Source organism: Podarcis erhardii (genome assembly GCF_964252035.2).
Source record: "Podarcis erhardii genome assembly, chromosome: 3".
NCBI lineage: Eukaryota > Metazoa > Chordata > Lepidosauria > Squamata > Lacertidae > Podarcis > Podarcis erhardii.
In genome coordinates, this window is record NC_138507.1 from 33,477,992 (window position 1) to 33,494,249 (window position 16,258).

At 41.0% G+C, this 16,258-nt stretch overlaps 1 protein-coding gene across 33 annotated transcripts in view; it reads right to left on the minus strand.

Annotated features, from left to right (window-relative positions):
• Positions 1–1,903: 1,903 nt before the first annotated feature.
• DST (dystonin) overlaps positions 1,904–16,258 on the minus strand; it is a 313,318-nt gene continuing 298,963 nt past the window's right edge. For 21 of the 33 annotated variants that reach the window (XM_081856616.1, XM_081856602.1, XM_081856627.1 and 18 more), the window contains 6 exons: positions 10,490–10,607; positions 7,532–7,600; positions 6,536–6,735; positions 5,979–6,089; positions 3,733–3,856; positions 1,904–2,959 (listed from right to left, as the gene is read on the minus strand). In XM_081856616.1, the coding sequence (XP_081712742.1) occupies positions 2,694–2,959; positions 3,733–3,856; positions 5,979–6,089; positions 6,536–6,735; positions 7,532–7,600; positions 10,490–10,607 (888 nt within the window). In that variant the 3' untranslated portion in view covers positions 1,904–2,693. Of the gene's footprint in view, positions 2,960–3,732; positions 3,857–5,978; positions 6,090–6,338; positions 6,366–6,535; positions 6,736–7,531; positions 7,601–10,489; positions 10,608–16,258 lie in introns of all 33 variants that reach the window. The other 12 variants (XM_081856621.1, XM_081856619.1, XM_081856631.1 and 9 more) reach the window with 3 other exon arrangements.

Sequence of the window (16,258 nt, forward strand, 5' to 3'; positions counted from 1 at the left end):
CTCAGAGGTATTAAGTGTAATATAGAATGATCACACCTAATTTTTACCACTCTCTGTGCCCTGCTGCAATATTGCTGGGAGTTCCTGGGACCAAGATGAAGAACATGGATCCAGAAAGGCTGAGTTAAAGTCCCTCTGCCATAATGGTTGTGTGATCTTGAGCAAATCAGCCTCACTCTCCCATGTATAAATGGGAAACAACAGCAAGAGCAACCTAATTTACAACCCAACTTTAAATCTAAATCTTTAAAGATTTTGAAAGCACTTTAAAAATAAAAGTGCTATAGGAATGCTTAGCAGCGGGAGTCCATAAGACTCTGTCATTTCATAAGTGTAAGGGAAATATGTAATGTAATAAAAGCAGAGGGGAAAGTGGGTCAATACTGAGGAGTAAAAGTATCTTTTTTAAACCTGTAATAAAAATAATCAAGAACTGTTCTTCACCCCTTCACAATATAAATAATTTGTAATCCTGTTTGACCTTGTATTCCTTGCAGTGGTTGTTGATCCAGCCTATGTGGTTAAATAAGCAAACGCATACATTTATATCTCTGACGTTTCCTCCAAGGAACCCAGGGTGGTGCACATGGTTCTCTGTTCCCCTATTTTATCACCACAAACTGGTAAGCTAGGCTGAGAGAAACGGATTGGCCCAAGATCTCCCAATTAGCTTCATGGCCAAGTAGAGAACTGAACCTGGGACTTCCAGGTCCCAGTCTGACTCTAACTGCAACACTACACTGACCCATGTAATACAGTAGTACCTTGGTTCCCAAACGCCGAAAACCTGGAAGTGTTCTGGTTTTCAAATCTTTTTTGGAAGCCGAACGTCCTATGTGGTTGTCGGCTATTGTTTCCGGGGTGCCTGCACCCATCAGAAGCCGCGCCTTGGTTTTTGAACATTTTGGAAGTCAAATGGACTTCCAGAACGGATTAAGATTGGCGCTTTTGGTTTTGCTATTTATTTTGCATTTTTTGTTTTTTAGGCTTTTTTGGTTAATTTGTTTTTGTGACTGTGTGGAACCCAGTTTAGCTACTGATTGTGTCACTGTGGAAATGGATAAAAGCACTCCCCCCATCCAAACAATGACTAACATCAGTGCAGGTAAGAAAAAATAATAATTTTAATTTTTATCATCTACAATACTGTCTTATTTATTTTATAGTACAGTACATTGATTATTGCTTTCATTTTATGGATCAGTGGTCTCGTTAGATAGTAAAATTCATGTTAAATTGCCGTTTTAGGGGTTGTTTTTAAAAGAATGGATTAATCTGGAATGGATTAATCTGTTTTGCATTACTGTCTATGGGAAAGCGCGCCTTGGTTTTGGAACACTTTGGTTTTGGAACAGACTTCTAGAATGGATTAAGTTTGAGAACCAATGTACCACTGTATGGGATTGCTCTACTTGGGACCCACTCCTGCACCACTGGATGTGTGTGAAATGGGAGCTTAACTCTCACAGTTTTCCCTCAAAACCATGGAAACATACCATTTTTTAAAGACTGGAGATTTGTAGTCTCTTGAAGAGATACAATTACCAGAATTCCATGGAAGAAATGTAGATGTTTCCTAGTGCATTTTTTCTGCTTGCAAATGAAACCATGCTCTGCCTCAATTCATCTAGTCTTTCTCCACACTGATTCACTCAGTATTATTTTATTCACCAGTCAACAGTATGGAATTCTTGTTGAAGGCATGAATGGTGTATTGTGCCTTATGACGTGCAAAAATTGGTATACTGAAGGAATCCAATGATTGCATGAAATGTGATGGAGAAATGGGAAAAAATAAGGGTTGTTCTGAAAGTAATGATCTGAATCTTGCAAATCATGTACGAAGTAAAGTTGACACAGAACACACACCTCCATGGGATATAAGGAATACAGTAGCAACAAAGAGAAGGGACAAGCTTTATTTCATAATTTTTTTTCCCTTTTCTTTCTGCAAGCAAAACTGCTTTGATATAAAATGAGTCCAATGATACAGTGCTATCATCCACTCAAGCAAAAGAAAACCTCACGCTGACGTGAATGCAGATTATACTGGCATTCTGATACAAGTGTAATAATTCTAGATTCCAGATGGTGTCTGGCCTTTAAAGCAATGGCACAGAAAATGCTGCAAAATATTGGAGTACTGAAGTACTGGCAAGTGCTCTTTAAGTAACTGAATTCTCTGTAGGATAATGTTTGATTAACTGCAGTATGAACTGTGTCTTCTGTTTCTTAGTATCCCTGCCACATGCCTCTTCGAGTCCACTGCGTTAGTTCAAAATGCATAATGTTGACTGTTGTCTTTTTCATTTGTCTTAAGACAAAGTTATGAGGTATCCTTTACTGTAAATCTAATGATGAAGTGACAGGCCTTGTTGACTTAGGACACAAAGACAATTGTACATTCAGTAATTGCTTTTAGTGATCTCTCTACACATTACTGCAAACAACCGTTAGTTACATTGAAAAAAAAACTTTCTCCTTTTCACATATGATATGGCATAAACGAAACAAAATTTGACAAAAATCATACACATAAAATAAACAAGACAAATACACAAATAAGGCCATCTGCAAAATTAAAAATCCAACTCTCGTAATATTTCACAATAATTTCTACAGAATATTTTACATCTTAAAAACTTAAATATTTAATGCACAGGAAAAAGGTGGTCTTGACAGAACCGACCACACTATCTCTTGGAGGACTTGTCTAATTTGCTGGCCGGCGACTTTCTTTGTGGAGTTGGAATTTTGGAAGGTTTTCCAGATGCTGAGCGAGAATTGGGTCGGGGTGTTGGCCTAATTGGGGTATGAACAGTCTCTGATACATCTGAGCACACAGACTGAATTTCTGAAATGTCAAAATCAGATGCGTCACTGCCCCGGCGGCTGCTTGCTCTGCTGCCAGCCTTGCTTCCTGCTCGACTTCCAGGTCTGCTTGGTGTTTTTCTGGTGTCTGCATGAGGAGGAGAAATACACCCATTGCAATTAGAGTGAGCAGGGATAACGAAGGCTGATTTTGTACTGGCATCATCAAGAGCTTCATGGTGCTCCATTATAGGCATCCAGAAGTCTACTCAAGCGAGTGCTGCTCTTTCATTACAAACCAGAGGATAAAGCTAACCGTAGCTACTGGTCATGGCAGCTTCTATCTCTGAACACTAGTGGTTGGGTTTCACTGGTAAGGAGGCTGCTGCTACACTCACATCCTGATTGTGGGCTTCCCATCCTGATTGGCCATTGTGAAAACATGATGCTGGACTGGATGGTCCTTTCATCACATTCAGCAGGGACGTTCTGGATGCTACCCACTGGGCACATCAAGTATGCCCTGTTTCAATCCTACATGGGTACATCAGAGCCCCTCTGTTATGTGCAGCTGGTGGATATGAGTCAAAGCAATCTACTGTTTTCAATGCCAATTATTTCCCTTTTAAAGTGCTTTGTATCACAAGTGGAACTTTTCACTCTAGCTTCTTCTGCTCTGGTATCATGAAACTCACAAGTTAGACATGATATCAATATGCAGTTCCAATTTTACATCCCACCTTCAGTGAACCAGAATTTCATCAGTACCAAGGCCTTGATTCAAAGCAGGATCTGCCACATTTCAGCCTCCCAAAGAAGCAGATCCAACGCAATGTGTGTACATGCAGTAGTCTACTTTTGACTCTTTGTATTAGGTACTAGCATCCCAGAGACATTTATTCCAAGCTCTCCAGTGCTCACCTGCAAAATGTGCCCTGACTCTTGTAGCTGCTGTTGAAATGAGGCTGCTGTCTTCTCCAGAATGGAAACCCTTCCCAGACAGATATCCTGGCAATCTAAGTTTACTCCCTTGTATTGGAGTCCCCTGTAGGACACAAGGAGAACTGAATGAAACAAACCCATTATGTTCTGCAACAAACAAGAGCTGAATTTAGGACTCCATCCATATCACCTTCTTCGGAACATGCATGGCAAAGAAAAAGCTATTCCAAAAAGTGATGACATAGGAATATTTAGTTAATGAGTTGGAAAGGGAACCAAATGGTAATAATATCTAGTATGTAAAGCACTTTACCTGTCACTGTATCTCTTCCTTCCCTCCCTCAATGTTTCCCAGTTATCAAATTTTAGTTTATAAACTTCTTGAGAGCAAGAACCTGTCTGGTTTTGCTTACATAACTTGGTAAGGTGCTTTGTACACTGATGACATTGTATAAACGAACATACAAACAAACAAACAAAAAGAATGGCTTTTTATATTTACATGTCAAGATGTAATATACCTGCCAACTTAGGATCACACTTCATGTATCTGATGAAGTCAACTCTAAACTACAAAATCATGAGTTTACTCTATGACAAGACATTTTGCTATTTTTTCTGCAACATGCCTATGCTTCTGAAAAATGCACCAGTGTGACTAGTCTGAAGGATCACTGTTTAGTCATCAAGGCAATATGGAATTAATTCTGACCAGGGAGGACAATTAAATTGCTGCGCTGACACTTCTTTGGTTTGCTACTAATAGCTAAATGCAAATAGGAAGTTTACATTGAGGCTATGCTATCTGCTGAAGTATGGAGAAAAAGAAAGCATAATATTAGAAACTGTCAGAAATTCATATTCTATATTGTGTTTTAAATCCTGTGGATATTTAGGAGTAATAATTCTGTACATGTAATAAATGTATTTTATGGGAAGGATAGCTAAGTAGGTGTTTCGCTACCTAGTAAGCAAAGCCATACAAAAATCTCAGAAGTTAGTTGTAGAAAAAGCTGGAGGGAAAGTAGCAGAAGTGGTAGCCGCCACAAGCAAGAGCAGTAATAACACATTCTTCTCAGGGCTAACCATTGATGTACTGCATACCCTAATATAATTTTGTATTATGTGAGAAGACAGCAGTATTATGTCAGCAGGAGACAGTCTACTGATTTAATCTTTGGCTCCTTAATCCATAGTAGACTCTTTCAATCTTTTATGTATTTCAGTTCTCAATATTCCCTTGTTCTAAACAAACAACCATTTCCCTATGAGAACTGAGAAATTATAGCTTGGGTTGTTTCCCCAGTATTGGCACTGAAAGATACTTCAGATCCTAAATATTCTGGTGGCTGCCACCTACGCAGTGTTCCACAATCACCAGATAATTAATTTTAATGCGTGTTTGTACCATGAGGGCACGAAGTGAGACATTCTTGGTGGCTCCTTGAGATATATGGAACTTCTTTCTCTTGGAGGACCGAGCCAGATACACTCTAAGATATTTTTATTTTCACTCATTTTTAATGGCCAGAGTAAAGCAGATATGGGATAGTTGCAATGCAATCTCACAATTTTATCTAGGTTTCCTAGGCATAGTATTTATAGTTTCTATTTTAATGCCATTTCTTGCTCTGAGCTGTTGGGAAGGGATGGGCTTGAAACTAAACTCAGGCCATAGTTCAGCATGGAATAGAAAGTGTTTTAGTTTATTGATTTTGGTGTGCTTAGCTCTGAGAGGCCTAAGTACTAAATGGGGTCAAACAGAGCCAGAACACCAATGGCATACTATTAGGTAAAATAATATTGGACTGACTTAATGTTAGTGCAGCAATCTGAAACTTCTTGCATTTCACATAACTTTTCATTAGGCAGAATGGTAATGCACCAGGATCTCATATTTATCTAACTGCTTATCTAGAGCAAACTAGATGATTTCAGTTATAAATATCTTAGACTCCACATGTACAGTGCTGATTCCTAGTTTGACCATCGTTATATAGAATTTAAAGACATGCTCATCAAGACCCAAACAAACTCAAATGACTGATCAATTTATAGATTTAAAAAGAGAGAAAGTAAAATTGTTGGATAGAAGATTGAAAACAAACGGAGTGCATTAATATGTAAGGAAGGTACAGCATAGCTGGGCAAGGAACTGTAGTGAATGTTAGCTAACAGGATAGTTTTAGTGAATGTTAGACTAGAATATCCATCCATTACTGTACCTCTGTGGATGACACTTGATATTCAGAGCACTCTGGAGGTTTACAAGGAGATGATGTTTTGCTGTTTATCAACCATGGTTTACCATAGTTGCGTGTTAAATGATGGGGTGTCTGTATGGAACAATGGCAAATCACAAGGGTGAAGAACAGGCGATGGAAAACAATGTCATGGAGAGGAATATTCAGATTATGAATACTGAATCTCACAGTAAAAGTCAAAAACAAAATAACACCAAAACAAAGCAGGAACAGTTGACAAGCATTCTATACAAAAGAGAATGTATGTGTGCTTTTTAAAATGCAATGGTGGGTTAATGGTTTTTTCATTATTGTTTTTTTCCACTTTTCTAATTAGCTTACATGTTTTTTCCCAGGCTTGCACGACCGCTGCAATTGTAAGGGAGGAAACAATAAAAAATTTTTGTTAGCTTTCTTTGAAAAATAAAATAACCAATATCTCCCCTATTTGTTTTAGGGTAGCATTATGGCGAACTGTAGCAAGCTTGGCCTGATTTTATTAACTGCATTAAATTTCATCTGCACCACTCCAGTCATACCTTGGGTGTGCTGGCAGCAAGAGCTGATGTTGGAGCTCCTTGAGCAGGTGGATTTGACACAGACATGGATCTGTTGGGTGAAGCACCCCTTGAAGAAGGTCGTGATCTGCGTCCCCTTTGTCGGAAGGCAGCCATGCTTTGGCTAGCTCCATCTGCCAAAATAAATTTCTCACGTAGCTCCATGTTCGTCCTCCCTTTAGCTAGAGGATGCGAAAGAGAGAAATTGAGAAGTCTGATTATTTCCCCGGCTGCCTGTCCATATCGCTGGCTTTGCTAGAGCTAAACAAACAGGCCAAACAATTCAAACACATTAGTGAGTAATGCATTTGTTTGAGACAAAAAAAGTTCATTTGCAGAATATGCGCATCTAACATTTTACGCTAGCAAAAGATGAACTGCGCATTTAACATTTTATGCTAGCAGAGATGAACTGCTGTCAACATAAATCAGCATGATAATGGAATGGCTCAACATGCTATTTGGTTACCAATGCACAGACTCAACCTGAAGACCCATTTGACTAATGCTACCACTGTTTGGATGATTCAGAAACAGATGCTGGCTACGATGAATAAACATGGAGAGAAAAGCATAAAACCATATTAATTCTAAGCTATATAGTAATGCAGTTGGGCAACATGCAATGACAAACAGAAACTCCCAAACTGTAAAGAAGTGATGGGATGCTGGGCACAGACAAACGCAGGTATAGAGGCAAAGGTGAGAACTTCCCACAAGGTTCAGATGCGTGAACAGGTTAGCATTTGGTTTTCTCTGTCTTAATGGCAATTGCTTTTGAAACACTCTTTCCGAGCGTGTCAAAGGAAATTTAGAAGCAAGCTCTCAAGCACCAGCCAGTGCAATAAGTGTTAAGGCTAAAAAATGTGAAACGTGAAGCGTTGTGTTAAATATATATTTGTATATATCAAAGCAGAGTGGGTAGGAAATGGAAAAGAACATTAAGAACAGGAGAGACAAAGAGAGGGGTTTGCCAACCTATAGTAGGCTGAGTGGTAATTGAAGAGTTTGATTCCGAACGTAACATTTTACTCCCATGATGATGAACTAGAAAAAATGACACAGGATATGGGTCATATTAAAAGAAAATTGTTAGCAGGAGAAGAAATCAATTACAGCAGTTGCATATGCAAGAAGATTCAAAGCTGCAGGCCAAGGACAGATCTTAAGTGATTTAAAGTTCTCGCTAAGTGTTCCTAAGCAAGATCGTGGAGTTTTCTTCAGCAAAAGAAACCACTCTTGGTGTAAGCTCAGCTGCAGACAGTCCCAATGTCATCATGTAGGTAAAAAAAAGAAAGCAAGTAGTTTCTTTGCCATCTTCAAAAAGGGATGTTCTATCTTCATACTTCTTAAGATTGCATGAAATGAGGACACAACATATCACACAGTGCTTTAATAGAATGAAACCTAGTCACCATTAAGACACCCAACAGGTTTGTATATGATTTAGTTTCCACATAAGAGCTAGTGTTTCCATGGCAAATCTGATGAAGAATGCAATCTTACGTTCCATCCTTTTGAGACAGGTTTATCTCTGAAATTATGTTGCCCTTTGAAAGGGATTTTGTGGGTGAAGTACCCCACAAATGGAAAACAAAAAAATTCAGACTCATATTCAGTAATACTGAAAATCACAAATGAACTATCCTTGCTGAAAACCTGTTTCAGAAAAAAAAAAATCTCTCCATATTGACTCAATTTACACATAACGCTAAACCATGGTTTATGTTAGTGATGAGCTGTAGTGAGCTCTGGACTTCTCCCCTGCCTTGTCCTCCTCTGGTGTGACCGTGAGAAAGGATAAGAAGCTTCTGCTTCCGCTTTAAGCAACTACAGTTTTGCATGATGTCCAAACCTAGATGTCCAAATTAACCTTAACTATGGTTTATTGAAACAAGTCATCTTCTTAAACTATGGTCTGAAGTTGGCTTATTTAAATAAGTGGTTAAGATTAACCACATTTTGTCCAGATCCAGATGATAAAAAGCTGTGGTTAATTTAAAACAGAAGTTAATGCCTCCTCGTAGTTGTGCGGGAGGAGGAAGGGAAAGGCATAAACTACAGTAGCAGCCATCACATCTTCCATATTTGTATACACTGGTGTTGAAGAACCCAATTCCTGTAACGGGAAGCTTGGTGATTATCAGCTGGAGATACCAGCTGTTGTTGTTTTTTAAAAGCAGCAACAATATGTCAAATCAAGTACTGTTCACCTGACTTAGGTGGAACATGGGTGGATTGTAGGCATCTCACAATGTAGGAATAAAATAGCACATGTAATGTGTTATTATAGGAGTCAATTATATTCAGTCAGAATGCTACATTCCACTTTTGTCCTGTTAAGATTCTTCAGAGTAGAGTATGAGATGGGATGATGGAATCAGGTGGATCAATGTAGGCTGTGTAACTATCTCATGTATTCCTGTACAGCAGGAATGTAAAATGTGACTCAAGCATAATGTAATTAAAACAGAATTGAAGCAAGTTTTCCACCTGAGGCACAGTTCACTCTTTTTTTCAACACTACAGATAACATCCAGTCATATGATCCTTTACTAAACAGAAGGAATTTTAAATTGTAGTTTCAATTGTATCTGATAAAATGGTGGCTGGATAAGTAAGCATTAGGAAAAAGAAATATATAGCCCAAAGAAGCATGTATACCACCACAATGTTTACTTTTCAGTCTGAACTTGCAGCATTACGTATAGAATTCACAGTTTTAACTACAGAGAAAAATAATCTAATATATGCCCAATAATGTTTTCTGTAGCTACTTTTCATTTTTGAGAAATACAACACTACGTTCACCACCCCATCTTAACATTCCTTTGTACATTCACAACATAAAACTGGGTGATGCCCTTTATATTATTCCCTCTGGGATTAGCAAGTAGTCACTATTTTACTTACCATTTCCACTGAACTTCTGGAATTTTGCCCCCCAAAGTGATTGCTTCACTTCACCTCTTGGTGAGCCTAGCCCAACCAATCCCATGCCTACTGCATTCTATCAACACACACAGCACGCAGACCTAGGACCCAGAAATGATTTCAACTAAACCCAGGCTACCCTCTTCTGTGAATCAGGTTTTAGGCTTATAAGGCTGTTAAGATGCTACAGTGAAATCTGCTTACAAATCTGGGCTCAATAGATTAGAATCCTTGGAAGATCTAGGCCACAAACCAGTGAGCCATTTTCCCCTCCAGCTGTTCACCATGAGCCAGGCTACATGTTACACTCACCATAAGAGTGGTCCCACCACAGTTTCTGCTCTTCCCCCCTCCCAACTCTGAGGGAAAATTAGCTAACAACAGAGAAAAGGGGAGATAACCAATGGACAGGAAAGGGAAACCAGCACTTCCTCCTTTCCTGTATGTGTGGTTTCTGCGTTCCTGACAGCTTTTCATTCTGTTGGTGTGAGAGAGCCAAAGAAATTCCTTGCAAGTCAAGCTCTCACATGGTGAATGCAATGCATAGCCAGAGTATACAGCAGAGCTTTCCAAACTTTTCATGTTGGTGAGACACTTTTTAAACATGCATCATTTCGGAACAGTAATTCAGTTTTGCATCATTCCACGACACAGTAATTCAGTTTTACTAGCAAACCAGAGGTTAAACTAACCCCTTTCCAGCTCTGGGAGGAGCGTGGGGAGCGTTTGTGTGACACACCTACACACTGCAGCCAACACATTAACGTGTCGCGACAAAGAGTTTGGAAAGCTCTGGTCTACAGTATCTTCAGTAGGTAGCCCTTAAAAATAGCAAGATGTATATAAGTAGGGCATATGAATCAGTGTTTAACTAAACCAGGGATTTATACAGTTTACATTTCATCCTTCTAACCTCTTCTACCCTAGTTAATCCATGACAGCAGTTTAATATACACTATTAATGGGTTTAATAGTCATATGTAAAGAAGTCTTCCTACATACCTCTGCAAGGATCATTTTTCACTAAGAACTCATCAAGTGCCATCCATCCGCCTCCAACTCGAACCATAACAGTGCTCCGCAGAATGCGGACAAGACGGAGTTGCTGGGAGTCACCAAACTGTGCAGGAAGACAGGAAATCAAGCTCAAGGTTTCCTACAAGTTCTAAACAGCACAGTGCGCTCCAAGCCAAGAGGGTTAAAATTAGCCACGCACAATAAGCTCCTAAATCATTAGTAGAAAAATCACCAAAGAGTTTTGCATTATGCATATGGTAAAGGTTGTTTTTAAGTTGAATGCAACTGCATTAACCCAAAAGGTAGCAATGAGATTGGTGGGGAAGGGGAGGGAGGCAGAGCACACAAGGGTATAATGCTGCTAGGTTTGATTGCCCCCCCCCCCCCGATTCTTGAGAGCCACATGGATGTTTCTCAGATCTTTTCAAAGGAGAAAAATTAGTCATGTAATACAGGAAGCTATTGTATCATGGAATTGTACTGTCAATACTAAAACCTTCACTGATCTCTCCTTGAAAAAATGATAAGAATATTTCCATCAAAATATGGATTAGACATCATTATGAGGACACTGATCCACAGAACAAATATTACAGTGATGACCACTGAATAAGTCAGAAAAACAAACTTTTATTGTTATTTCAGAATTTCTTTTTCACCCTCTTGCCTTCTGGAAAGCTGCCCCTTAGAATAGCCACTAAGGGCTTTTCTAGGCAAGTGTTGTATCATGTAACAAAAAGAGTTTTTATGAGGGATCCAGTTATCTTTCTTCAGGGATGCCCTTCTTCAAGGGGTGCTATTTTTTTTAGCATTTTGTGACCATTCACCCACACATTATGTGTATTTCTATAGCCAGTGTGAGAAGTAAGAAAGAATAAGCTGGATTAGGGCAATGGCCCATCTAGGCCATCCTGCTCTTACAGTGGCCAAACAACGTGCTTGCAGGAAACCCACAAGTAGAATTCAAGTACAAGAGCACTCTCCCCTCCTGTGGTTTGCAGCAACTGGTTTTCATAATCATTGCTGCCTCCAACTGTGGAGGCAGGACATAGCCATCATGGCTAGCAGCCTTAAACAGCCCTCTCCTCCATGAATTTGTCCAATCCTCTTTTAAATCCATCTGGGTTGGTAAACTATCGCTGCCTCCTGTGGGAGTAAGTTCCACAGTTTATGAGTTGCATGAAGAAGTAACTTTCTTTTATCAGCCCTGAATCCTCCAACATTCAGCCTCATTGGATGGCCAAGGGTTTGAGTGTCATAAATTAGGTAGCTATTGAATCATTAGTGGCATGTCTCCACTTTTCCAGTAAATGTTTTTACTGTCTATTTTATTCTTTTAAGTTTCATTTTTCTTATTTTGTTAGATGCTGGCTGAACTCCATTATACTACCCCAACACGCAGCATTTTAAAGTAAACCAATAACAGGCCAGCACCAGCAAGACTATCCTTTGAACTCAAAGTAATAATGCTGCAATTCTGTGAATACTTTATATTTGTAAAAAAACACCTAAAAAAACAACAGCTTGAAGGCTGCAGACTCCCTCTCCCCAATGCTAGAGCTCACATCTCCTTCCAGAAGGATAGTCTCCCCAACTTTAATGATGTGGTAATTTTCAGTTGCAAATATGCAGCTTCACTAGCACAAGTATCAGTTTAGAGTTGGGGGGGGCAAACAAAAAAACCCTCGCATGGTGGGGGCAGGAGCTCCAAGGATCTAAGGCAGTGGTGGCGAACCTTTTAGAGACTGAGTGCCCAAACTGCAACCCAAAACCCACTTATTTATCGCAAAGTGCCAACACGGCGATTTAATATGGGATAATAATGATTTTCTGCATGCACGCATACAAATAAATATAAATAAATAAATAAACCCAGCCAGATGGATGGGGTATTATTAATATAATATTATTATTATTATTATTATTATTATTATTATTATTTGCTCTTTTTGTTACTGGCAACCCAGCAGCCTCAGCACTTGTGTGTGTTGCGAAGCAGGCTGTTAGGCAGAGCGCACTCAGAATACTTTCCCTGCATGTGGGTGTGTGGATGTGTATAGATGTCTGTCTGTTTCTCTCTCTGTGGCCCCTTTGGCGCTTCTCTCCTGTGCATCGGAGAACAAGAGAGAAGCAGAAAGGAAACAGAGAGACAGAGACAGACAGAGGACTCAGCATGGGACTTGGGGAAACCCGCAGCTGGCAAGCGACTGACCCTTTCATCAGGGAAGCTGGAGTTGCTATGTTGGGGTGGGCAGGAAAGAGAACTGAGGCTCACTGGTTTCGCAGCATGCAGGCACCAAGGTCTCCTGTTGTGAGGTGTCTTCAAGGAGCAGCTCGCCTCCACCCCCTTCACTTCTCTCAGCCGCTCTTCATAACATTCACTCCTTCTACACCTCACCCACCCTCTCACTGGCTCTCCCTCTTCCCCACCCGGTCTGCACTCTCCAGAACAGGAGAAAGAGCAACCTCCTTCTGAGTTCAAAAAAAGGAGGAGGGAAAGGCAGGGAAATCAGGCTTATGCAAAAGCCAGGCAGAAGCATCCCGATGTGGCACATTGCAAAGCTGCCCCCTCTTCCGTGTGTTTTGCTTTGCACAAGCGTGGCCCAGCGTAGCGCTCCCCTCCCTGGCATGGGAGGCTCCCTGGCAGGCTCCTTCTCCACCCCCACCCCGCTCTGCATCTTGGATCTTGAAAACAGCAGCACAGCCCGAGCCTGCTGTTTGTCCTCAGGGGTAAGAGACAGACCCTTCTGTTAATCGATGGCTAGCTGAGCTGTCGCTCCCCGCCAAAATAAAAATCCAAACCTGCTTCGGATCCAAACCCACACCATCACAACCCACTGTCTCCATGCTTCCTTACCCAGCACCCTGTCTGTCTTAAATTGCAGCATTTTTTGGGGGGGGGAGCTGGTTGGCTAGCACACAACTCTCCCCCATGCTACTGTGGGCAGCGTGCACTCTAGGGAGCATTTCCTGCCCAAATTGGTGGGAGGGGGGGGAGGGGGAGCTGCACATCTGCCAACCACCTTAGGGAGCGTTTCCCACCCGCAATGGCATGGGGGGAGCGGCTGTCCCTTTGCCAGCCCCCAGTAATGGCCCTGCATGCCATCTTGCGCGCATGCTATCAGAGAGGGTTCTGAGTGCCCACTCTGGCACGCGTGCCATAGGTTCGCCACCACTGGTCTAAGGAGAACAAGTGTGCAAAATTGTACTTCTGCTGTACTTTGTCAAAAGCAAAGTTTTAGGAAGTACGTAAATGCTGGTCCTTCAATTTAGTGATCTGGAAATGCTGCAAAATCCCTTAGGTCTCTTATAGCCTGTTCACATGTTCTTATGCAAGTAGTTTGAAAGCATAGCTCCGCTCTTTGAATGTAACATGCATTCCAGACGTACTCCCTTTTAACACATATTTCCTCTCTCCACATTGGTTTTATAACTGGTTTTGGTTTTAAAGCATTAATGTGCCAGTTATGCAGAAAGTACCTGAAAAGGGGTGCTCAAACAACATTCTTTCCAAATGTTACAGCGCACACACCACACACCAAGTCTGAGGGCCCTTTAATATGTACAAGTAAACAATCACTTACTGAAATGTGAAATAAAGAAAGAAAAACAACTGATTCCCCTCCCAAATATTCTGGAGCCTTAGCAAAATTCGTTGGTGATCTAAAGGACTCATTACACTCTGTTGCTTCGTATATTAGTACACATGGTGAAAATCTCTGCACCATTATAGCATAATTTTCAGGCTCATTCAAGTGGCTTAAAGCCTACTTCTCCCAATCCATGAATGTAAACACATGTTTGCATTTGGGGCAACATGTTTAGCCTTAATCTGAGATATGAATGAGCCTTCTGGCAGAGCACACAGACGCTTCCCTCTTTAAAATACTGCAATAAGCCAATAAGTCTTCAATTAACCATAATTTCCTGTTATGTCCAAAATGGGAAACTATGGTTAACAATGTTCAGAACAACCCAGGATCTTAAACTATGGTCTGAAGCTGGTTTAAGATTCTAGCTTGTTCTGAACATTGCAGCCATAGCTTCCCAGTTTGGACGTAGTGGGAAAGTATGTTTAACTGAAGGATTATTGCAGCATGCAGAGAAGAGAGGAGGGAAGAGCAATGCGAGGACAGAGTGTATGGGCAACAAGGCTCATGCATACTTTAGTTCAATAAGCTGCTATAGAATGATCTGACCCAGGCCAATAGGGTACTAAAATGTAGTATAAGGATGGCCACCTGAGTTTCTCCTTCACTCTTTATATGCACATTTCAAATCTCCTTTCCATGACATTAGTGTTAAATCACTAATACATAAAGTGTCTCCAATAATTCCAGTGGAAGCCTTACACTACCATTGCAAAAAGGCTATGAATCGTAGCTGATGTTGTCAGACTGTAACTGAGAGACCTGACTCAGCTGGCAGTAAGGTTTCCATCAGCAGAATGAGGAGAGAAGCAGGTTTGGGATATTTCCCCCTTCCCCGCTGCAGACCCCCCCCCCGTCTCACTAAATCTGCCATGGAGGGTCCAACCCTGTGCAGCAGATTTAAAGGAGGGTTGGCTGCAGGGGGGAAATATCTCAAACCTGCTTCTCTCCTCATTTACATTTCCCAGTGTAATAGGAACGTGTTCTGCTCTTTTCTTTTCCTACCATTGGGATTCACCCCAAACTGCTGCACAGCACACCTGCAGGCCTGACCATTACAGCAAGTGGAGGAAGGGAAGGACAACAGGACCAGGGGAGAAAGGGCGGGACAAGCCATGGCTGCCTCACTTCTAACTGTACTGTGAAATCTGAAAAGTGCACTGGCAGTCTGCAGGGTTACAACCTTTAAATCCCAACCAATGCAAAAGACCTCACTCTTCCATATTATCAATCCAACACATCCAAATATCTTGTCCACCTCCAACTAATCCTCCATTACAGGTAGGATCTCAGAGCCACCCTGCTGCCTGGAAGAAAAAAATAGTCACGAGGGATTCAGCACTTCTTAGCTCAGATTATTGTGATATGTAAGACCAGATTCTTCATGTGGGTACCTATGGGGAGTTCTTCCCAAAGATCACACTAGAATAAAATGCCGGATTTCATCCTTGGAAAAAAGCTAAGGTAAGCACTACTTGTTTTACAGCCAAATCATGTAACTGAGATTAATTTTTCATGTACCTTACTGAAACACAGCTTAAGCAAAGGGGGAAAGGCATGTTACTTTTGGGAACCAAACAAGAGGAAAGCATATAAAGTTAACAAATCGAAAATACATAAAGTAATTAGTGGCTGAAGATTTTCTTTCTTTCTTTTTTTACTCACAAGATTTTATGCTGCACCAACTGTATTTTCTGATGGTCCTTTGGGGGTGGAGGGTGGGAATGCGTTCCATTGTATATGGCAGCTCCTGAATAAGTCTGGGGAGATTTCCTGGGAAATCTTGTTTTGGGAAACCCCATCTGTCACCATTATGATATTTTGGGGCGCTTACCACCACCCCCCCAGTTCTTCTTTCCCCAAGCTCATTTAGGTAATTAACTTCTACTACTGTTGTGCCAAATGATCCCTAATCTCAGGTGTCACTCTGCTGCGGTCAGGAGTAAGCAACCTGCCCCAGTCCCCCAACTCCCATTTGGGAGTGGAACATTTCTCTCCCCATTTTCCAGACGGCACAATGCTTCAACATTGCCACTTGCAGCTCCAGTGCTTCCTGTCTCATTCATTTAATGGTGCTGAGGCAAAGCCACACCCACCCTCCTGA